We start from the raw sequence: 24246 nt of genomic DNA on the forward strand, positions 1-24246 counted from the left end.
GACGGGTGCTTTGGATGAATCTAACATGTTAAAAATGGAGTTTGAAGTTATTATGGGTTTGTATAGGAAGGGGGCGTGTGACACGATGAATATCATATATCTAAATACTGAATCAAGCTACTTAAAAACTGTCTGGGGGGCTCACAAAAGCCTGAGTAGAAGATAAAATGACCAATTCTTTTTTTAGTATAACTGTTATAAAGACTCCACCCTAAGACTTACAATACATATATTTTATTAAAAAAAAAAAAAAACCTACATAGACACCTTTTATCAGTTTATATTTTATTTTATTATTTATATAACAACTCTAGATAACCGCCAGGACCTGTGCGTAAAGCAAAAGGCATGGGCTTCATAGCACAGCACAAAATATCATACATAAACTATAAAACTTTTCCAGGAAAATACCCTACGTATTTAACAATAAATAAATACAAGCCGGTATGTATTATGGATGGTCCATCATCAAACATACATAGGACTATATCAAAAACAAACAAAAAACAACAAGGCTGTGCTAGTTTAAGGGGCGTGGTCTGAGGACGGCCATCACTGAGGTAGGAGGGGCTTAGTTAGCAGTGCCCGTCTGTCTGCTGGTGTGTTCATCGGTCATCTGCAGCCTTTAGGGGGACAAGGACAAATACATAAAACTACATTAACTACAGTCCACCGTTCCTTGTGTCACATACGTACGTGACCATAAATACAGTAGTACATTTGTACACTCCCAAAGTTGAATTAACACGCAGGATTCTACTGTGAACCAACGTCAACTACTGTACCTGTGCATGTAAATCCTTCCGCACCCTGAGAGCCACACAGCCGAAATCTTTGCGACCAGGGCCCATATGCTCTACTATTTCCCACGTGTCCGTCTGCTCACAATAACGCTCGATAGTACATTGAGACCTATATGAAGACAGACCAACAGCCATGAGAGAAATGTCTGGTGTGAAATACAGCTACCTTTTTCCAGGCATTCATGGAGCAACAGCCTCTTACCCGTCTTCCTCCCCTCCCTCCCCTCCTATTGCGTAGATCATTCCACCAACCACAGCCACGCCAGGGTTCCAGCGTCGCTTTTTCGTGGGGGCACACATTGTCCACTGGTTTGTCTTAGGGTTGTAACACTCCACCTTGTCCAGGTTTGAATTATCCATTATATGCTTACCACCTATAGATAATGAACAGGAAATAAAGGGATAGTGACTCACTTTTATTGGGCTCTATAAAGTGCCCGGACTTATGTGATATTGAAGCCAGTTATTTTATGAAACTAAGATATACCTATAACGTAGATCTTTCCTTTGTATGTGCAGGCAGTTGGTTCACAACAAGGCCCCAGCATAGGAGCAACGTCTGTCCATACAGATGTTTCCGGGTTGTACTTGTCCACCTTGCTAAATCTGTCATTTTGGTCCAAACCAATAAAGTAGATCACTCTATCTAGTGCGACAAAAAAAGAGCTTCTGGGATGTTCAACTTGAAAAGACTCCGCAAGCTGCCAGGTGTTGGTGTTGGGGTCGTAGCGCTCCACTGAGTCCACATAGTCGAAGTCGTTGTTCTCAAAGCCCTGATAGCCACCCAGTGCAAACACATATCCACCCACCGTCACCAAGCCTAAGGACCATGTGGGGTTGAACGAGAAAAAAGAAACAAACAAACCCAATCAGAACTGATGACCTTGGCCTCTCTTTGGGTAACCAAGACAACAACTTATAGCTCTTACTCCAAAACAAAATGTAATGTCCTAATTTGACAATATTACCCAAGCCACTGCGTGCCTCATTCATGGAAGCCATCTGCAACCATGAGTCATGGGGAGGGTCATAACGCCACATCTCATTACTGGCTGAACCATCACAAAACTCTCCCCCAGCCAAATACACCTTAGTGCCTGTGGTGGGAGAAGAGACAGATTAAGATTAAAAACCTTTAAGTGTTAAAGAAAGAAAAAAAGAAGATTTTCACAGCTCAGGATACATAACCATTAAAAATGGTATGCATCTACAACTTGAAAGGTTTTCACTGATACCCAATGTGGTGTCACCACATACCATTAATAAAACATATATTTTTTGCCTGTATAATTATGTTGATGACATTATCAAGCCAAAACAAAATCAACAGAAATTCCCCAAAATAGATCCAGCGTGATGTGACATACTGTAAGCTGCAAGGTGGGCAATATACAATCCTGAAACCGTACCAATATGACGGACCACTTTGAAATTGAGTTTCAAAAGTGAATTTCCCTACTGTTTCCACTCAGTTCTAGCCCCTACATTGAATTTAGATGTTCTCTGATCCAGGAGATCAGAGGCAGGAGATCTCTGATCACCTGGCTACGCAAGATTAACTCTGATGGTATTCCTTACCTAACACAACCAGACCATGACAGGTTAGAGGTTTGGGCAGAGGTGCCAGGATCTTCCTTTGATTGGTCAGGGGATCAAAGCTTTCAACGATGCCAATCGCCTCTGTGCTCACCTGTCCGCCCACTATCAGTATCACTTCAAATGCAGAGAGAACATGAAAACATTTTTATTTATTTTATTTACATCACCAGGTATGGGCATGAGGACAGGTAGTAACAGCAGTGTAATGTGTGTGAGCATGTGAAATGTTATGATAGCAAGAATTAGCAGTCAATGAATGAATCGAGGATTAAGATTGGTATGGTATACATTTGAAAGTTATAGTCAACTAAAACTGTGTAAAAAGTACCAAAATCTAAATCAAAGCTTGAATTGTAAAATCAAATACTGACATAATGATACAATAATTAAATAATTATGTAATCATATTCATGCAGCCCCAATAGCAAACAACTAAACGTATTGAAAAATGCAAAAATGCCACAGAGAAGCTGGACAAAAATATGGATTGTTATTGCCAGGTACATTTGCAACACGCATGCATGCGGTGGTGGGAAAAGTACTCACATTCTTCAAGTAAAAGTATCAATACTGCAATGTAGAAATACTCACGCTCCCACCGCACTTTTATTTTACCTCTGGGGTGGAATCTGCCAATGCGTGGATTCTTGGAAAAAATGTGCAAGACCATAAATCCACGCATTTGCATTGACAAAGCATTGGCAGATTCCACCCCAGAGGCAAAATAAAAGTGCGGTGGGAGCACGCCCTTACAAGTAAAAGTCCAGAATTTAAAATGTACATGAGTAAAAGTACAAAAGTATTGGCATCAAAATGTGCTCAAAGTACCAAAAGGACAAAGTAGTCATTATGCAGAATGTCCCATTTCAAATGTATAAAATTTATGAAAATCTTTTGAAAATGAGCTTGTAGATCGGCTATTTTCAAATGGCCGAAATGTATATAGGGCTGAAGTGGTTAATGTATGTTTTGTAATAATAATCTAAATCTACAAAGTAACTAGTTTTCAAATAATTTTAGTGGAGTAAAAGTATAAAATGTGCCTCTGAGATGTAGTGGAGTAGAAGTAAAAGTACTAAAAATTGGAAATGCTCCAGTAAAGTCAAAATACTTCAAAATTGTACTTAAGCACAGTACTTGAGTAAAAGTACTTAGTTACTTGTCTTTACACCACTGGATGCATATGTGAGGCAGGGTACCAGACACCACGGCATGCATGTGTGAGGCAGGGTACCAGTGGATGAACGTGATTGAGCTGTGTGGCAGGAGGGCAGGAGATGCTGGTTCTTGGCCTCAGAGATGAGCCTCTGACATCCCTGGGATTCCTTCACCACATCCACAGACTCAATCACATCATGGAGGTAGGAGGGACTGATGAGATGCAGACGGATAACCTTGAAAACCTTGAAGAACAAATAGAACACTAATTATTTACTAGTCCAACTGGATATTGCGTGAAGTGAACAACATTAAACATTGCCTTCAAATCTATACAGCTGCTGCAAGACGAGATGAGGATTCAAACATTTTGAATACTCCACTTGTTGTATCCTATACCTTTAGATTTAATAAACATGACCACCATCAAATCTAGGACTGCGCCCTTTGGGCACCATTAGTTATTATCATCTCATTCATTAGAAAATGCTTTGAAATGTGTTATGATTACTGAATCATGTATAAAGTATGTTTACAATGCATTATAGACATGAGGCCCTATTTTCGCCAGTGCCTTACCCATTATCCCTAAACTTCTTTAATTCTTTCCATTCTTTAATATTTTTAAAAATAATTTTCAAATAGTTCAAATAGCCAATCTACAAGCTCACAACGTGTCGATGTAGATCGGCTAGTTGAAAAAAATGTAATACTAAAAAATGGCAAAGAAGTTTAGGGATAATGGGTAAGTCACCGGTGAAAATAGGGCCCATTGGCTTTTCTTCCCGTTTTGTGCCAATTTAATTAAATTCAAACTGTATTCCAGACACACAGGGGGTCCACCTCAGCTATATATAAATGGGAGTGCAGAATGCTTTTGCACACTTGACAGGACCTGAACATATACTGAACCTGCGCAGCAGCACATTAGCCTGGGCATAAAGTTTGCGGCACTGTCTAGAGATATCTCTATCATCATGGTACCACAGTACTTGATTTCCTGGCACACAGAGAGATCATTGTCACATAAGTGAAAGGCTGGGAAGGCCAATTTCTTGTCCTCATGGCTTCTCACTATCATTATACTACTCTTTTTTTTGCATTATAAATTATGTCATGATGATCGTTGCCATAATTTCAGCACACTTTCAATAGCTGCTGTAACCCTCCACTATATGGACTCAGAGCAACCAGGTCATCAGCGTACATAAGGTGATTGATGATAGCGTTACCTATAAGACAGCCTGTATTGCACTAATTCACTAGATTCACTAGACTACAGTAGCTGACAATCATTTCTGTTTCTTTTTAAATCCTAACTGGTTATCGGAGGTGATTGACTCTGGAGGGACACCATGAACCAACAGACCTGTAAAACACATGGCCAGTAGAGGGCAGATGTTATTGCTTGCATATTTGAGGTGTTAAGCTGTGATGTGATCAATGCCACAAGCCCTTGTTGTTATCTAGCATCATAATGGCATCAACAACATGATCAGAACTGATCAGTACATTTTCAGTGGCGGTGAAATTGTCCTTTTAGACAGTTTACAGCAAAATAGTAAAAATAATGTATGGTGTATTTATATAACACTTTCCTCCAAAGACTGTACAGTGTACATTAAAGATGGAGTGCCATGATATTTTTCAACCCTAAAACCTGATCATAAGGTATTATTATCATGTAAGGATTTTTTTCAAAAAAAAAAAAGTGTACAGAAATTGTTAAAAAAAATGTTTTTATGTGGACACGCCTCCAGTTCATTAAGTATGCCTGGTTCTCACCTTAGCACCTCCTCCACCACCCACCTGTCCTAGTCCCTCCTCCTCCTCATGCCCACACCTGTTGTGTTATGATAATGAGGGGGAGGGTATGTTTTTTGGGGGCTCTGTGATGTCACTATGCCCCTGTTTTTGGATTGGCACGTTTGACTCTCAAGGTTTCAGCATCCAGGAAAAAACTCCAAATAGTCAGAGAAGACATGAAACACCATAAAACCACCAGCGGGGGCCTTAATGAAGTTCTATCAACCTCATAGACACATGAAAAACAGAAAAAGTGCAAAACCATGACACCACCTCTTTAAATTCACAGTGCTGGACAGACATGGAATTCAGACATGGAACCCTTACCTGCTCCTGTTCCATGTCTTGCTCAAGGACACCTCGGGCCAGCAAGGAGGAGCCGGCGATCGAACTGGGAACCTTCCGATTCCAAGACGGCTGCTCTACCTCCTGAACCAGTGGCACCCTGGCAATCTTGCCAATTGTGACTTTAGAATATTTGAATCAGGTTGATGTAATCTGGCTGATGCGGGAGCGTACTCAAGTTCCCTCAACCCTATGTTCCCTCAGCCCTATGTTCCCTCAGCCCTATGTTCCCTCATCCCTATTTTCCCTCAGCCCTATGTTCCCTCATCCCAAATTAGACCCTATGTTCCCTCAGCCCTAAATTCCCTCATCCCGAAATAGACCCTATGTTCCCTCAGCCCTATGTTCCCTCAGCCCTATGTTCCTTCAGCCCTATGTTCCTTCAGCCTTATGTTCCATCAGCCCATGTAATATTCTAATGTTTTGTCTTGTCTTGTCTTGTCTTGTCTTGTCTTGTCTGTCAGTATCATGTCAGTATCATGGTCAGTATCATGGTCAGTATCATGTCAGTATCATGGTCAGTATCATGTCAGTATCATGGTCAGTATCATGTCAGTATCATGTCAGTATCATGTCAGTATCACGGTCAGTATCATGTCAGTATCATGTCAGTATCATGTCAGTATCATGTCAGTATCATGGTCAGTATCATGGTCAGTATCATGTCAGTATCATGGTCAGTATCATGTCAGTATCATGGTCAGTATTATGTCAGTGTTATGTCAGTATCATGGTCAGTATCATGGTCAGTATTATGTCAATATCAGGAGTGGTTATTTGCTTCAGTCATCAAAACGATTTCTATAAGTTTAGGGTTGTAATTGATAAAATAAAAATAATTTACCCATAATTTTCCTATGACTGATAAAAGTATTAAACTCCCTTTTTAGCGGTGCCAACCGCTCTACATTTGACTCTGTCCGTTTGTCCGTCCGTTTGTCCGTCTGGCGTATGAGCATGGCATTTAAACAGATATAACTCCAGTTCGCAGCATGCTACGGAGTAAAGCCACCAATAGGGACGAACTGAAATTAATTAAGCCCCGCCCCCTCTGTCTTCCTATTGGCTGGGCTTTAAACAGCCGTAAGTCCAGTTTGCAGCATGCCACCAAGTCCAAATTTGGTATGTGGACTTAGACCACCAATAGGGACGAACTGTACTGTAATTACTTGAGCCCCGCCCCCTCTGTCTGCCCATTGGCTGGGCTTTAAACAGCCGTTATTCCAGTTTGCAGCATGCTACCAAGTACAAATTTGGTAAGTGGACTCAGACCACCGATAGGGACGAACTGAAATTAGTTAAGCCCCGCCCCAAAGGCACCGCTTCCTTCACACAGGGTGAGATTTTTAATACAGTATCTACTGTGTTAAAACGTTTCTGGGGGAGGACCCCCCGCCATATATGTCCAACCCGTATTCATTTGACTGTATAATGTTCATGTCTGTATATTAGAACTTTGTTTGTACTCATTTAAATCCCCCTTTATTTTTTATTTTTAGCGGTGCCAACCGCTCTACATTTGACCGTGTCTCCGTGTCCATCCGTCCGTCCGTATGAGCACGGGATGAGCACGGCAAAGAAGCAACACATACAAACACACGCACACACACACACACACACACGGACTTGGAGATTGCCTATGCCATCTCTCCTCTCATTGGCCACACGTGCCACTGGTTATCAAAGAGGGGTCCAGGGACCCCCAGCGTATGTTATGTCCGTCCGTCCGTGTGAGCAAGGGCCTTTAAACAGCTATAACTCCAGTTTGCAGCATGCCACCAAGTCCAAATTTGGTATGTGTAGCATGGTCAGCATCATGGTCAGTCATGGTCATGGTCATCATGGTCAAGTTTTCCTTGTGACATAATGTACACGTATACGTACCCCCAGAACATGCTTTCAACGCGTACAATTTAAGGTTACGTGGCGCCGGTCCGAAAGCCGAAATCCGGGCTCAAAAAGGGTGGAAAAAGAGCAGATCCACAAGCTTGTAAAAGCCTGTAAAAGCCTGTTGTCATGGGGCGCAATACCACCGGCGGCCACAGGTGGCACAGTGCCCGGGTCGGTGTCTCCCTGGGCGGGTAGAGCGGGCGAGTGTGAACCCGGCACTGTGCCGGGAGGCACTGGGCCAGAAGGGAGAAGGGCCGACTGGTGCCATCGGATAGGTAGGGACCATGGCCAGGAAGAGGCACCTTCCTGGGGGAAGCGATGGGGCTAAGTGTCCACATGGAGCCAGGGACCCCCGGGGGTCCCCGGTCCACCTCCATGCCCAGGGACGGTGGCTCCCGAGGCGGGTAAGGGCGGCCGGCGCGGACCCCCGGGGGTCCCCGGTCGTGGGTCTGGAAAAGGGACAAAGTCCTGCCGTGGAAAAAGAGCAGATCCATGGTCCCCCCCAGGGGTCCCCGGCCCACCTCCGCGCCCAGGGACGGTGGCTGCCGGGAGGCCCAGGGCTCCTGGCCTCTCACCTGCTGGAAGGGGGAAGCCAGGGAGAAGGGCCGACTCGTGCCATAAGATAGGGGCGTCCCGCTCGTCCCTGCCTCCCTCCTGTGAAAAAGTCTCCCGGTCGGGACGCCCACTCACTCTAGAACGTACCTGTGGAGCTAGGCCGTGGGGAGCTTGGCCGCCGGGAGCTCCCGCCGCCCCTCTCACGGGGGGCCTTGGCGGTCTCCGCGAACCGGCAACCCCACGGTGCGCGCCTCACCTGGGCACGCTGTCTCCGTGGCGGAACAGGAGGCCTACCTGGTTGATCCTGCCAGTAGCATATGCTTGTCTTAAAGGGCGCTGCAGACTCGTCTGAGTTGGGCGTGCAGTCACTGCCAAGTGACCACGCCGGGACAGTATCTGATATGGATGTAGACAACATAGGTGGCGCACGCAGGAGTTGAGTAAACCAAACTTCCCAATTGTAGACCCACAAGGCAAGTTACCTTGATGGGGTTGGGGGCGGGGGAACTTGACATGAACCTGCGAGCAGCTACGTATCTATGTGGGTTGTGCCCGGCGCCGCGGTTGTCCCGCAACTCAGCAGTGGCTGCACCCGAGTTAATCGAACGAGATTCCCACTGTCCCTACCAGCTACCTCGAACGAGATTCCCACTGTCCCTACCAGCTACCTAGTGAAACCATAGCCAAGAGAAATGAAATCAGCTCAGACCATAGAGGAAAGAAGACAATCTCCAGCGAGGAAACGAGACCCTGCTAATGGGCGTGATAACTATTGCGGCACCGCTTGTACCACCAGGTACCTGCGGTCTGTAGGCCGCGGGACCCCCCCCCAACTTATCGCCCACCGAGGGGTGCTTAAGCGTGGGTACGCGGGACCGGCCGGTGAGCCGGGCCCGACGCGCTAAGTTCAGAATAGTCCCAGGGGCGACTATTCTGGTTTGTACCACCAGGTCCCCGCTGTGCTTGGGCCGCGGTCTGTAACTTCACTTAACGCCCGCTGAGGGGTGCTTAAGAGTGGGTCCACGGGACCGCCTGGAGAGCCGGCTGTCCCCCGGAGGCAGGGGTCCCCCCTGACTGGAGCGAGTACCCAGGTTCTGGGCTCCCTGGGCCGGGTCGAGGCCTCCCCGGGGGTCCCTGGCTGGAGAGGCCTGACCCGACCGACAGACCGGTCGGGTTAAGCCTCCGGAGCCAGGGACCCCCGGGGGTCCCCGGTCCACCTCCGCGCCCAGGGACGGCTGTCGGACTGGTGGGCTTTCGGAGCAGCGGGCCGTCGGAGCTGCACCACGTACCCACAATTTAATGTTGTGGTCACCATCATCATCGGTGTAAAGAAAAGTTTATGAAGTCTTATAACTTATAACTTACTAATAATATATCTATATATAGTCTTATACCTTTGGGGGATACCTTGGGGAGCCCGGGGGAACCCAACAGGTGAGCCCAACAGCACATTATGGAAGGCCCATATGTGACGCTGAAGGAACATAGGGATGAGGGAAGATAGGGTCTAATTTGGGATGAGGGAACATAGGGCTGAGGGAACATGGGTCTAATTTGGGATGAGGGAACATAGGGTTGAGGGAACATAGGGCTGAGGGAACATAGGGACTAATTTGGATAAAATAAAATTGTTAGGGATTGAGGGAACATAGGGGCAGAAAAATACAGTAGATTAGCTCTGGGGTTCCAAAACATTTCCACGCCCCAAAAGGACACCCAAGCTCACATTGGTTACGTTGTGAGCTTGTAGATCAGCCATTTGCGTCATTCAGTTTTATAAAAACGATTAAATAGATTAGTTCAATTAGCTGTTACACTCCTACAACAGACAAACAACTTTGTAAATGTAAGGATCCCTCAATCACTGACCTGATGACAGACGTCAATGAAGTGATCAAGGATGTAATCCATGCTGTGTTGCTCCAGTGTCTTACAGGAGTGGATCTCAGCAAAGAGGTGAATCCCAACACAGTTTTGTTCATCCATGTTGTAATGCTCCATGAAACGACAGCAGGCCTCTTTTACAGCAGTAACATTTAACAGGTTTGCTGCTGCTAGCAGGGCCTAGACCAAATCAAAATATGTGTTATTTTAAGCACAGAGGCAGGTAAAAATGGAGACAATGAATAAGGTTTATACAACTTATGATGATAAATACCTGCACATTTGCAGTGGAGATGTCCACCGTTGACGTGTAGGCATAGTTCACCAGTGAGCCAAACTCTTCAGCCTCCACTTCATTGATGTTAACCCTGTGCTCTCTGGACTCCATCATTCCAGTTGTAAACATGGCCTGTGCAGGTTGAAAAGGGTTGACCTGCAGTGTTCATTGTTTAGGCCTTTCTTTACATAGTCGTAACAATTAATTGACTGGATATACAATGGTATTCAGTTCACATGAAAGCCAAGGCAGAATTGAATAAAAGTAGTAGATCTACAAGCTCACAACACATTCTGAGCTTGTAGATCAGCTATGTCTTTCTTTCTTTTCTCATAAGAAATGGGGCTCATGTCTTTTTCAACGCCAGGTCAATAAATGCTCACATGTAAAGTTGAGGGTCTGCATTTACCTCAAAATAAGTACTAAAGGAGGCTAGTACATTCCGATGGCAGGGGAACTCCTTTCCTCCACAGCATATAATCACATCACACAACGAATTGTTGAGCCGAAGCCTGTTTAGGCCCTCTAAGACCTTGTTGGGATGAGTCTCCCCCTTGAACACCATTTGATCCATGTTCTTTTTGCTGGACGAGCCTGTACAACAGGAGGGGAAGGAATACATGGTCAGATAGTAACGGCTGTTTCTTTTAATTAACAGAATAATCATGGAGAGAGAGTATAACAGCATCACATAGTCATAGACACAATCACGGTACCGTATAAGACAGTATTTGCATGTGAAGTAACTATGGAGCTTTCCAGAACACTGTCTTTGCTCTACTCATAGAGAGGACATACACACCGCTTATGTCTTTAATACCACAAAGCTGACAGCAGAGTTAGTGAAATCCAACCCAGAGCAGACACACACACACAGAGAGAGAGAGAGAGAGAGAGAGAGAGAGAGAGAGAGAGAGAGAGACAGAGACAGAGACAGAGAGAGAGAGATATATACACACACTTTTTTGTGTATATATATATATATATATATATATATATATATATATATATATATATATATATATATATATATATATATATATATATATATATATATATATATATATACATACACACACATATATATATATACACACACACTTTTTTTTGGGCCAAGAACAATAAGGTCCACATGGATAAAGGTGAACTATCTGGGCACTTTGAGAAGTCTGGGGCTGCTGGATGCCATACAGCCGCTAGAGGGTGCTGTTAGTAAAGTAATCTTGAGCATGGAGTGCTGAAAATTGATGGCTGTCCCCTTTTAAAACATAAAAGCATGTGCAATCCTATAGATGACACTGATTTAAACTTTTTACTAAAATGTTAAAAGTAAAACGCATGGCAAGCAGCAGCAGACCCAGCAAAGCTGTTGTTATAAAACGATACATCTATCTATCTATGGACGGTGACATGTACACTTATGTTCACTATATGGCCATTAGTTCTCATCAGTGGTGGAAGAAGTAGGCTACTAATGTTTTACTCATGTAAAAGTGGCATTACTGCAATGTAGAAACACTCTGGAATTCAAAATGTACTTGAGTAAAAGTACAAAAGTATTGGTATCAAAATGTACTTTAAAGTACAAAAAGTACTCGTTATGCAGAATGTCCCATTTCAAAAGTTATCAAATCTCAAATATGTATAAAAAATCCTTTTAAAATAGCCAATCTACAAGCTCACAATGCCTCGCATCGCGTTGTGAGCTTGTATATCGCTAGCCCTGAAACATGACTGTCATTCCATGACATGTGAACCATGGCTAGTATATCGCCTATTTTCAAAATGGCCAAAATTTAAATAGCCTGGCTGAAGTTGCTAATGTATGTGTTTTGTATATAACATTTGCCTCTGAGATGTAGTGGAGTAGAAGTAGAACTACACAAAATTGGAAATAGTCCAGTGAGGTAAAAGTTCCTCAAATCATTGATACTTTAGTCGTTTAGAAGAACAAGTTACAACCAACAGTTTAGCTAAATAAACGGACGGTGGGATTAGCAATAGTCTCTACAAAAAGGAGACGAAAAATATTTAGTGGTTCTATTGTTTTTAGTGACTTTAAGTCAACAATGTAAAATATTATAATCTGCTGCGTTGCTTTGGCTGCAGCAGTGGAATGAATGGAACAAACCTACACAGGAAACAGGCTTACCGTGACGTCAGCACGTTGTCAACGAAACCCAGACGTGACCAGCAGCAGCTCTTTTAACCATTGGTTCTCAAAGTGGGGTCCGGGGACCCCCAGGGGTCCTTGAGGGAGTTCCAGGGGGTCCCCAGCTAAATGATAGATTAGGCACCAAATGGACCCTTATGGGTCTGTAACTCTGAGAGTGTACAAATGTTTGTACACTCTCAGAGTTAAATTGACATAGATTTTACAATATAAATTGGGGTCCCAGAGATATAAATGCCATTAAATGGGGGTCTGTTGCCGTAATGCATGTCAAACTGGGGGTCCTTGGAGTTAAAATCGTTGATAATCACTGCTAGAGCTGTAAAAGATCTTCTCTTATGGGGGTCCAAAGCAAAGCAAAGTTTGTTGTTTACCCAGGGTGTCGGACTGAGTACGAAACTTGTTTCCAGCCAGACCCTGCATGGAAGCCTTGCTCAAGGGCTATTCAGCGGTGATTCATGATCGATGCGATGAATTGGGGAATCGAACTAGGGACCTTCCGGTATCAAGGCCGCCCCTCTAACCACTAGGCCACCGCTGCCACTCAACCCAGTCCGTGGCATATCTTTTGAAATGGGGGTCCGTGGGCTAATAAGTGTCAATTTGGGGGTCCTTGACATGAAAAAGTTTGAGAACCACTGCTTTTAACCATATCCAGTGTTGGAAAAAGTACTCAAATAATTACTTAAGTAAAAGTATCAATACTGCAATGTAGAAGTACTCTGTTACAAGTAAAAGTCCAGAATTCAAAATTGACTTGAGTAAAAGTACAAATGTATTGGTATAAAAATATACTTAAAGTACCAAAAGTAAAAGTACTAAAATGTTTGAAAATAGCAGATCTACAAGCTCACAACGCCTCACGATGCGACGCGTTGTGAGCTTCGGGTGTATAAACCGTGGTATAAAATAGGGCTAAAGTGGTTAATGTATGTTTTATAATGTCATAATTTATATCTGCAAAGTAACTGGTAACTAAAGTTTTCAAATAATTGTAGTGGAGAAAAATTACAATATTTGCCTCTGAGATGTAGTGGAGTAGAAGTAAAATGTATTGAAAATGGGAAATACTCCAGTAAAGTAAAAAATCCTTAAAAGTGTACATAAGTACAGTACTTAAGTAAATGTACTTCGTTACTTTACACCACTGTATAAGCTATACATTGTTTTCTATTATGTTATATGTTATATCCATAGATTAACATATTATTGCATTATGTTATATTCATAGAGCTTTATATTATCTTTATTATGTTATAATATTCCAACACAAACAATCCCATGCAGCGCTCATGGCAGTCAACTTTTTTTTTCTTACTTGAAGGACCCCCAGTTTGATATGAATTACACTACAACATTTACTACACTGTGAAATTCTCTGTTTATTTAACTCTGAGAGTGTTCAGCTATTTTGAGAAAATACTAATAAAAAAAGGCTTCAGTGGTTAAAGGGTTTTGGGGGCTAGACCTTTCTTATTGAGCTGGATGAAACTTGTGTGACATGAATACAGTATATAATTGTTATAAAGACTTACAGTACATATATTTTATCAAAACATGTATAATAAAACCTGCAGACACCTTTTATCAGTTTTATTTTATTGTATTATTTTTAAACAACTTTAGATAACCGCCAGGACCTGTGTGTAAAGGCCTGGGCTTCATAGCACAGCACAAAATATCATACATAGACTATAAAACTTTTCCAGGAAAATACCCTTAGTATAATACGTATTTAACAATAAATAAATACAAGCCGGTATGTATTATGGATGGTCCATCATCAGACATACATAGGACTACATAAAAAACAAACAAAAAACAACAACAATGCTGTGCTAGTATAAGAGGCGTGGTCTGAGGACGGCCATCACTGAGGTAGGAGGGGCTTAGTTAGCAGTGCCCGTCTGTCTGCTGGTGTGTTCATCGGTCATCAGATTCTGCAGCCTTTAGGGGGACAAGGACAAATACATAAAATTACATTAACTACAGTCCACCGTTCCTTAAGTGTCACATACGTACGTGACCACATACAGTAGTACATTTGTTGTCAAGCTATTTGGTATATTTGCAGTTTCCCCCGCTTGAAAGGGATGGTACAGTCCATAGGAGGTTTTAACTGGGTTTCACTCATACAATGACCACACATTTGGTTTTCCTTTTAGTTCTTCTTTACTTTAGTTTCTGTTGTTTCAGTACAGCTTATGCAGGTAGTGTGTAGTTGTAAGGTTGTAAGGTAAGTATAGCTGAAAAACCTTTAAATGAAAAATAAGAAATAATTACTGTAAATACAATGCACATGAAATAATAAATGCAAAATATAAATGCTTTACATATATTTTTTAACACTTGTGAATATTGTTTTTACTTTCTTAGTGCCTTTTTATGAATTGGGTTTTTAAACAGTTTTTTAACAAATGCAGTCTCATATGAAATGCAAATATAATAGACTGAATTTTAGCAGCATTTAAACTGTTGCTATCAATCTACATTTCTCAATAAACAAATCACATTCGTTTTTAAAACAACAATCATGTTGCTTTAACTTGAGGACATCAAACAAACAATTGACATTGAACTAGAACGCACGTTGTAACGTGCGCTACAAACGGCAAGTTTTATGACTCTTAAACAAACAAACAGTTCGTCTCTCACCGGCTGCCTCTCCAGCTTTTTATGGCTGCACCAGTGCTGCTTGATGTTCTGCGCGACGTTGCTGTTGCAGGACGCACATTTGTTTGTTTGATAATGGAGGAGTGTGGAGGATTCTCCTCCTTCTCCCTTCTCTTCCACTGTGGTTTGGTTTACAGGCTCCTTTCGGGTGTGGTGCTTTATAGTGTAGCGACGCTGATTAGTGATTGGGGAATGATTTCAGACAGCTGCCACTCTGTCAATCAGCCCGACTTTTTAACCCTTTTGGCTCCAGTGAGGATTTCCCAAGTTGACTTCACACCTCCCACTCGACCTTCCAGTGGAGACACATGGGAGGTCGCACGTTACAAAGGTAAACTTGGGTCTGACGGTTCGTTCTGCTCTTCAGCGGGAAGCAAGACGACCAGTCGCCTGACGTCTCTGTGAAGAACTGTCGCTGGGATCTCTTCTTTGAGTCTTTTAGATATTTGGTGATTTGCTTTTGCTGTGGTAGGCCTTGTGACAGGAACAGGGTAGCTTGGGAAGGTTCTGACGTTGACATCCCTCACAATTCCTTTGCTGTCTGAGTTGACACTGACCACTCTTGCAATCCTGAACTGACCCCTGAGGGCGTTTTGGTCAGCAATCCAGACGATGTCTCTGACTGCGACATTTCTCTTGGCTGTATGCCACTTGTTCCTTACGAATAGGTTAGGACCAGCGAGTTGACTCCAGTGTCTCCAGAACTTGTTAACTTGCGCTTGCATTTCTTTAAGCCTCTTGTAAGGATAGTCACTGAAGTCGAAAGTTCTGACATCTCCACTCTGCGATGCTCGTCCGAGCAGTAGACAGTTAGGAGTGATGAACTGAACGCTGTCTTCTCGGCTCTGTGTCCTAGCGTCAATTGGTCTTTCATTCGCAAGATTAGCTGCCATGTAGAGAGTTGTTTGGAATTCACTCCAACTTAGCCCCGACTCTCCTCCCAGACTCTGCAGTGCTCTCTTGACGATGCGCACAGCAGCTTCTGCGGCACCGTTCCGGTGTGGAGAATCGGCTGGATGAATTTTCCATGTCCATTCTGTGCCATTCTTGGCAGCTCTCTCTTCTAGGGTAGCTTTGTCAAGATTGGCAAGGAATTGGTACTGATCTTCTAAGACTGGCTTAGCCCCTACGAAGTTGGTACCTGGATCTGACCAGATTTTCTTTGGATGACCTCGTAACGCTGTGAACCTCTGGTAGGCGAACAGGAAACTTTCAGTGGATTGAGAGTTCACCAGCTCTGTGTGAATAGCTCTGGAAGCCATGCAACAGAATACAACTCCCCAAACCTTCAGTGACACTCTTTTCTTGACATCATCCCTGACTTGGTAAGGTCCGAAGAGGTCTACTGTTGTGTATTTGAAGGGGGCAGCTGGTTCTATCCTCTCTGGAGGTAGATCACCCATTATTTGCTGGCATCTTTTTGCTTTTGTTTTTCTGCAGAGTACGCAGCCTTCGACCACTTTCTGAGCAGTTCTCCGACCCTTCACGACCCATGCTCTTCTTCTCATCTTGAGCAAGGTTCCAGCCACTCCATCGTGGTTCTCCTCGTGGGCTTCTCGTGCTAACAGCGTTGACACCCAGGCTTCATAAGGCAAGATAGGGACAGCAACTTTATCTTCATTGAAGATCTGCATGCGACCCCCACAGACAAACAAGCCAGTTTCTTGGTCTCTGTAGACTGCCAGCCTGTCTGTGGTTGTGCTTGGGAAGGATGCACCTTGCTGTGCCGCAAGAAAGATGTCTCTTAGGGCGTCTTCTCGCTCTCTCACTGAGATGACTTGTGAAGACGACACTGCCTCCCACTTTGGACTATTTGCAGTTTGTCGTTTCCCTCTAATGAACTTCTTTGCTGCTCTCCAAATCCAAGCAACTGTCTTGATGAGTCGGCTTAGGTTGCTGAACCGCTTGACGTTCACGAGGTTTAGGACAGCTGATCCTGCTGGTGGCCTTTTTGGTTGTGTTTGGGTTGGTTCCTGATCCTGCTTTAGTTCTAATGGCTTTTGCGTGTTGGCATCCTTTGGATCTGATGGCACTTGTGCCTTAGTCTTTGCTCTGGTTAGTGCAGCAACAAACGCTTTCTTTTGCAATCTGTTGACACTGTCTCTGGCAGCTGTCACCAACTCTTTGGCAGATTTAATTGGCCATTCATCCACTGGTAACTTCAAGAACGTTGGTCCGTTCTGCCATTCTGAACTTTCATCCAGGTCTTGAGGACTGGCCCCTCTGGTTATGATATCAGCAATATTAAGAGGACCAGGAATCCACCACCAGTCTTGGATGGCTGTTGTGTTCTGGATCTCTCCGATTCTGTTCGCGAAGAAAGTCTGATAACCATAGCTCTCTCTATGGATTGCACCAAGGACTGTTTGGCTATCGATGATATGGAACCACTTCTCAACTTGGATCTTGCTGTGTTGCTGGAAGTACTTTTTGAGGCGTGAGGAAAACACGGCTCCGCACATCTCTGCCTTAACAGCATCACCTTTGTGGTCTAAAGGAGTTAGTTTCGCCTTGGACTCCACCAGAGTGACGAATGGGCCCTGGTCGGTGTTCCACCGGAGGTACATCACTGCGCCGTAGGCATGCTCGCTTCCATCCGAGAATGTTATTGCCCAAGGTTCTCCAGTGAAGCTTGGAGGCGTTATGGCCCTGGTGAATGTAACCTGCCCGAGTTGCACATACTCTTCGAAGAGTCGGATAGCATCTTCTCTGAGGCTGTCTGACAATGCTGTATCCCAGGTGTCTTTCACAGGGCAGCTGTCACTCTTTGCCTCCTGGAATGCTCTCCGCACAAGGATGGCACCCCTCTGCTTGGCAGGAGTTACCAGGCCAACTGGATCATATAAGCCTGAGACTTGACTCAGGAGGTTCCTTCTTGTCAAAGGGTTCGGGGTTTGCGCTCTTACTTGGTCTAGTAGAAGGTCTTGGCCAAGTCGCATCTTCATCTTTCTCTTTGAGAAGTTAATGGATGACATGATATGGAGTTTATCTTCTTCCACAAGGTAGCCTAGACCAAGCGCTTTGTTATCTTCATCCCTCATTTGATTCGGGAGGACCATGTTGTTAACTTTGGTCTTTTTAGGTTCGTTGTCGTTCCCCTTCCTCCCACTTTGGCCTGAGAAGACCCAAGGCTTCAACAGGAAACCTCCAGCTTTCAGAATTTGCTCCACGTTTGTTGTGATGGTTTTCAGCTTCTCGAGGTCGTTGTGAGACGTGAGGATGTCGTCAACGTAACTGTCCTTTTGTAGTACCTCTCGCTCCTCTTCAAGGTGGGCGAAAGAAGGTAGGTTGGCTGTTTCTCGCATTGCGAGCTGTGCGATGCATCCTGCAGGCTTGTCACCTATGTTGACTCTGGTGATGGCGTACTCCTCCAACTCTTTGTCCTCAGAATCTCGCCAGAGGAACCTGTGGAGATGCATCTCTCTATCTTCCAACCATACAGAGTTGTACATTTTTCTGATGTCCCCTAATGCAGCGTTGGTTCCTGCTCTGAACCTCAGGATGACAGCACGTATCTGGTTAAGGACGTCTGGACCTTTCATCAGCAGGTCGTTCATGCTGGTGCCTTTGAACCTTTGACTGCTGTTCCAGACGAGTCTTACTGGGGTTGTTGTAGAGTGTGGGTTTGGAGCAATAAGGTGACTCACAAACCATACTGGTCCTTTCCAGGTCATGATCTGCTCTTTAGTCAGCTTTACTGCAGCTCCTCTGTCGACCATATCATGCACTTGAGCTTTGTATGCAGACTTCCATTCTGGTGCTTTGGCTAGCTGCTTCTCCGTTCTCCGGAATGTTGCTTCAACTGCACCTCTGTTGTTCGGCAGTGAGGCTGGATCCTCTAGCCAGGGATACTTTGCATGCCAATGTGGTTCTCTGCTGTGATCATCGCTCATGACATAGGTAAGTCCATCCTTTACCACCTCAAGCTCCCTTTCCTCGGCAAGGGTCATTTCTTTACCACCGGGTTGGCAGTTTCCGCACCGGCAGCCTCCACATCTGGGCTCGCATGCTGCGCCAATGCTGTCCCATTGCCACCATTTCAGGAAACTCTCTTTGCTGGTCGATGCAGTTGATCCCTGTATTTCAGCTACCTCTTTGCTTGAGGGGTTTTGTTCTGAAATGGGGTTAGTGAGCTCTTCATATTTCACAGCTGCTGCTCTCATTGATCTTGCAAAGTGTGTCTTTGACATGTGGGCTGACACTTCAATCTCCTCAAACAGTTTGGTGTGGGTTCCTCCAACTGTTTTCCCGAGTGGTCCGTCCCACAGTACGAGGTTTCCCACGACTCTGATCCTCTGAGGAGCTAGCTGGCCTTCTCTGTGGCTGATGAGAAGCTCGACTTCTTTGGGCCTCACAAGCTCATCAAGAGGTACGTCGGGGAAGAATGGCTGCAGTTGCTCAGGTGTCACACTTTTGTGGACGTCTGCAATGTCGTCAAGCCCATAGCAAACCAACTGATGTGCTCTCAGTGTGCCCTTGGGGGTGGATACACAGATTTTGAGAAGATATCGCTTTGTCTTTACTTGGACCTTCATTCCGCCAACTCCGTGTACAATGAGCATGATATCTTCACTCTTGAGATCCAGGCGGCTCGCCGCTCTGTGAGTGATGTAATTTGTGTCAGATGCTAAGTCGATGAGTGTTCCGATTTTCTGTCCGGCGTTAGCTGTGGCGACGAGTAGCATCATGATCACTGGAAGCTCTTGCATTCCACTCTTTTCAAGTAGACTTTGGTCATTTGAGGTGTTGAAGACTCTGGAGGCAACATTTGAGAAAGCCTCCCTAAACTGCTTTGCTAGGTCTGGTGGGAGATTTTTGATGAACTCTTCTTGACCATCTGTGTACTTCTTTTTGCCTTTATCCTTTTCAGATCTGTCAGACCTCTTTGCCAAAGATTTGGGACAGAGGTAGAAGTGATGCTCAGGAGCCTCTTCATCTTTGCAGTCTTGGTTTTTGCATAGAAAGCCAGGCTTGCAGGATGACTGGTTGTCGTGAACCTCAAGGCATCTTGTACAGGCACCCAGCTTTCTTACTGAAGCCTTCTTTTCTGCTGTGTTCAGAGCCCTGAACTGCTTGCAGAAGTAGAGCTTTTTCTTGTGTTTGGCATCGCCGCAGACTACACAGCCTTGGTCATCAGCTGACTTTGTAGACTTGGTTCTGGCACTTTTCTGCTCAATTCTGGTGTCTCTCCAACTTGGCTTACTTGGTTTACTTGGCTCCTCATCTCGTAGCTGCTCAAGCTCCTCGTAGATAGTCTCTTGCTGCTTGAGAAATGCCAAGAGGTAATCAAACCTTCTATCTGGTGTCACACCATTTCTTGGATCGGCTACATAGACAAGCCACTCTTTCTTGAGGGATTCGGGGAGTTTACTCTCTATTGATTTTGTTACGAGAGGATTCTTTATGGCGCCTGTGTCTCCGAGGTCACTCAGGTCTCCGAGTGCTTTCTCAACGGCTTGAATCAACTCGACAATTTTTCTTGGTTGGCTACTTCTGACAGATGGCATCTTCTGCAGGTCTTCCACTATTTCGATGGCAATAGCCGTCCGATTTCCATAGCGGTTCTCCAAGACACGGAGAATGTCATCTGCAGTGTTATAAGTAGTGAGGCGAAAGTCTTTCGTGATTTTGTCATCGAGACTATCTAGCAACTGTATCTTTTTCACTTCTTTGGAACCAGTTGGTTCTCCCTGTTTTTGAAGCGACTCCCAGTCTCTTCTCCACCTGTGAAAATCACGCTTGTAGCCAGAGAATCTGGGGAGAGTTGTTGGTTTCAGCCTAATGGTTGGGGTAAAGGTGGCATGACTGGCAGTGTTCGTTGCTCCTGACCTTGTGTCTTCCTGTCGTCTTGCCATGATGAACTCAGCCTTTCTGGAGATCAGACTGGTTGCTTGGCGTTCGATCCCTTTCAACCGACTGCGGAACTCCCTCTGGTCTTCCACCGGAACCCACTGCTGCCACTTGCAATGAGCTCCCTTTGCGGTCTCCACCAGTGATTTCAGATGGTTGAGCATGAATTCGTAGGCCTCCTGGTTGCCATCTGGACGTACCCGAGCGACACGCTCACACTCAGCTTCTGCTAGTTCCACAGCTGTGCACAGTTCATCATCTCCAAACTTTTTCCAAAGCATGTCTCTAAGTAGCTCTCCAACTTCCTTCAGCTTTAAGTCACACTCATTTGTGGTCTTTGCTATATCGGCTTTTTGCTGTTCGGTCAGCTCGACTGACTCCTCTGACTCCTCGTCTTTCAGCTCCGCCTCCTTTGATGCAATGACCTCCGCCATGACTTCGTCATTGGTTTCCATGACTTTTTCGGCTCCCATTGAGAGTTTATTGAAGCTATCTTGGAGCTGGTCTTCTGACATGCCGTCGTGAGTTCTGATGATACTGTTAGCTAGTCGAGTGAAGGATCTTTTTGCTGCAGTCCGCTCACTTTTGAGCTGCTCAACTGTTTTCCTGACTGTGGGATCAGTCATGTTGAATTTTGGGTCCCCGGCTGTTTGCCGTATTTAATTTTTTCCAGGTCACTGTTTTCACTGTTCCAGCTTACAGTCCCGGTTTTTCACTGTCAAGCTATTTGGTATATTTGCAGTTTCCCCCGCTTGAAAGGGATGGTACAGTCCATAGGAGGTTTTAACTGGGTTTCACTCATACAATGACCACACATTTGGTTTTCCTTTTAGTTCTTCTTTACTTTAGTTTCTGTTGTTTCAGTACAGCTTATGCAGGTAGTGTGTAGTTGTAAGGTTGTAAGGTAAGTATAGCTGAAAAACCTTTAAATGAAAAATAAGAAATAATTACTGTAAATACAATGCACATGAAATAATAAATGCAAAATATAAATGCTTTACATATATTTTTTAACACTTGTGAATATTGTTTTTACTTTCTTAGTGCCTTTTTATGAATTGGGTTTTTAAACAGTTTTTTAACAAATGCAGTCTCATATGAAATGCAAATATAATAGACTGAATTTTAGCAGCATTTAAACTGTTGCTATCAATCTACATTTCTCAATAAACAAATCACATTCGTTTTTAAAACAACAATCATGTTGCTTTAACTTGAGGACATCAAACAAACAATTGACATTGAACTAGAACGCACGTTGTAACGTGCGCTACAAACGGCAAGTTTTATGACTCTTAAACAAACAAACAGTTCGTCTCTCACCGGCTGCCTCTCCAGCTTTTTATGGCTGCACCAGTGCTGCTTGATGTTCTGCGCGACGTTGCTGTTGCAGGACGCACATTTGTTTGTTTGATAATGGAGGAGTGTGGAGGATTCTCCTCCTTCTCCCTTCTCTTCCACTGTGGTTTGGTTTACAGGCTCCTTTCGGGTGTGGTGCTTTATAGTGTAGCGACGCTGATTAGTGATTGGGGAATGATTTCAGACAGCTGCCACTCTGTCAATCAGCCCGACTTTTTAACCCTTTTGGCTCCAGTGAGGATTTCCCAAGTTGACTTCACATTTGTACACTCCCAAAGTTGAATTAACACGCAGGATTCTACTGTGTACCAACGTCAACTACTGTACCTTATGTAAATCCTTCCGCATCCTGAGAGCCACACAGCCGAAATCGTTGCGACCAGTGCCCATATGCTCTACAATTTCCCACGTGTCCGTCTGCTCACAATAACGCTCGATGGTACATTGAGACCTATATGAAGACAGACCAACAGCCATGAGAGAAATGTCTGGTGTGAAATGCAGCCACCTTTTTCCAGGCATTCATGGAGCAACAGCCTCTTACCCGTCTTCCTCCCCTCCTATTGCGTAGATCATTCCACCAACCACAGCCACGCCAGGGTTCCAGCGTCGCTTTTTCGTGGGGGCACACATTGTCCACTGGTTTGTCTTAGGGTTGTAACACTCCACCTTGACCAGGGTTGAGTTATCTGTATGCATATCACCTATAGATAATGAACAGGAAATAAAGGGATAGTGACTCACTTTTATTGGGCTCTATAAAGTGCCCAGACTTATGTGATATTGAAGCCAGTTATTTTATGAAACTAAGATATACCTATAACGTAGATCTTTCCTTTAAGTGTACAGGCAGTTGAAATATCACAAGGAACCTGCATAGGAGCAACGTCTTTCCATACAGATGTTTCAGGGTTGTACTTTAACACCTTGCTCTTTGTTGGTTTGGACCAACTGTCAAGTTGGTCCAAACCAATAAAGTAGATCAGTCCATCTAGTGCGACAAAAAAAGAGCCACTGGGATATTCAGCTTCGGCGAAAGACGACTCCACAAGCTGCCAGGTGTTGGTGTTAGGGTTGTAGCGCTCCACTGAGTCCACAGGGTCGTCGTTATGAAAGCCACCCAGTGCAAACACATATCCACCCACCGTCACCAAGCCTAAGGACCATGTGGGGTTGAACGAGAGAAAAGAAACAAAACAAACCTGATCAGACCTGATGACCTTGGCCTCTCCTTGGGTAACCAAGGCAACAACTTATAGCTCTTACTCCAAAACAAAATTGAATGTCCTAATTTGACAATATTACCCAAGCCACTGCGTGCCTCATTCATTGAAGCCATCTGCAACCATGAGTCATGGGGAGGGTCATAACGCCACATCTCATTACTGGCTGAACCATCATAAAAATCTCCCCCAGCCAAATACACCTTAGTGCCTATGGTGGGAGAAGAGACAGATTAAGATTAAAAACCTTTGAGTGTGAAAGAAATGAAGATTTTCACAGCTCAAGATACATAACCATTAAAGATTGTATGCATCTACAACTTGAAAGGTCTTCACTGATACCCAATGTGATGTCACCACATACCATTAATAAAACATTATTTATTTGCCTGTATAATTATGTTGTGATGGTGTACTTATCAAGCCAACACAAAATCAACAGAAATTCTCCAAAATAGGTCCAGCATGATGTGACATACTGTAAGCTGCAAAGTGGGCTACATACAATCCTGATACCGTCCCAATAAGACAGACTTTGAAATTGAGTTTGTTTTTAAATTTCCCTACTGTTTCCACTTAGTTCTAGCCCCTACATTGAATTTAGATGTCCCAGATCTCCAGGTGGAGATCTCTGATCACCTGGCTGCGCAA

At 44.2% G+C, this 24246-nt stretch overlaps 1 protein-coding gene and 1 long non-coding RNA gene across 2 annotated transcripts in view; both read right to left on the reverse strand.

The window, feature by feature from the left end:
- Positions 1-408: 408 nt before the first annotated feature.
- LOC311034881 (kelch-like protein 24) overlaps positions 409-24246 on the reverse strand; it is a 28955-nt gene continuing 5117 nt past the window's right edge. The window contains exons 7-11 of the mRNA XM_084042912.1: positions 23678-23806; positions 23190-23528; positions 1006-1177; positions 786-912; positions 409-623 (exon numbers count right to left, since the gene is read on the reverse strand). Of these exons, the coding sequence (XP_083899038.1) occupies positions 606-623; positions 786-912; positions 1006-1177; positions 23190-23528; positions 23678-23806 (785 nt within the window). The 3' untranslated portion in view covers positions 409-605. The remainder of the gene's footprint in view (positions 624-785; positions 913-1005; positions 1178-23189; positions 23529-23677; positions 23807-24246) is intronic.
- LOC311035027 lies at positions 14340-23002 on the reverse strand. The gene is made up of 3 exons (XR_014599669.1): positions 22917-23002; positions 22700-22823; positions 14340-14437 (listed from the first exon to the last, which is right to left on the reverse strand). It is a non-coding gene; the product is annotated as an uncharacterized lncRNA (long non-coding RNA).

The sequence above is a fragment of the Gymnoscopelus microlampas genome (assembly GCF_963454915.1).
Source record: "Gymnoscopelus microlampas genome assembly, chromosome: 2".
Taxonomy (NCBI): Eukaryota; Metazoa; Chordata; class Actinopteri; order Myctophiformes; family Myctophidae; genus Gymnoscopelus; species Gymnoscopelus microlampas.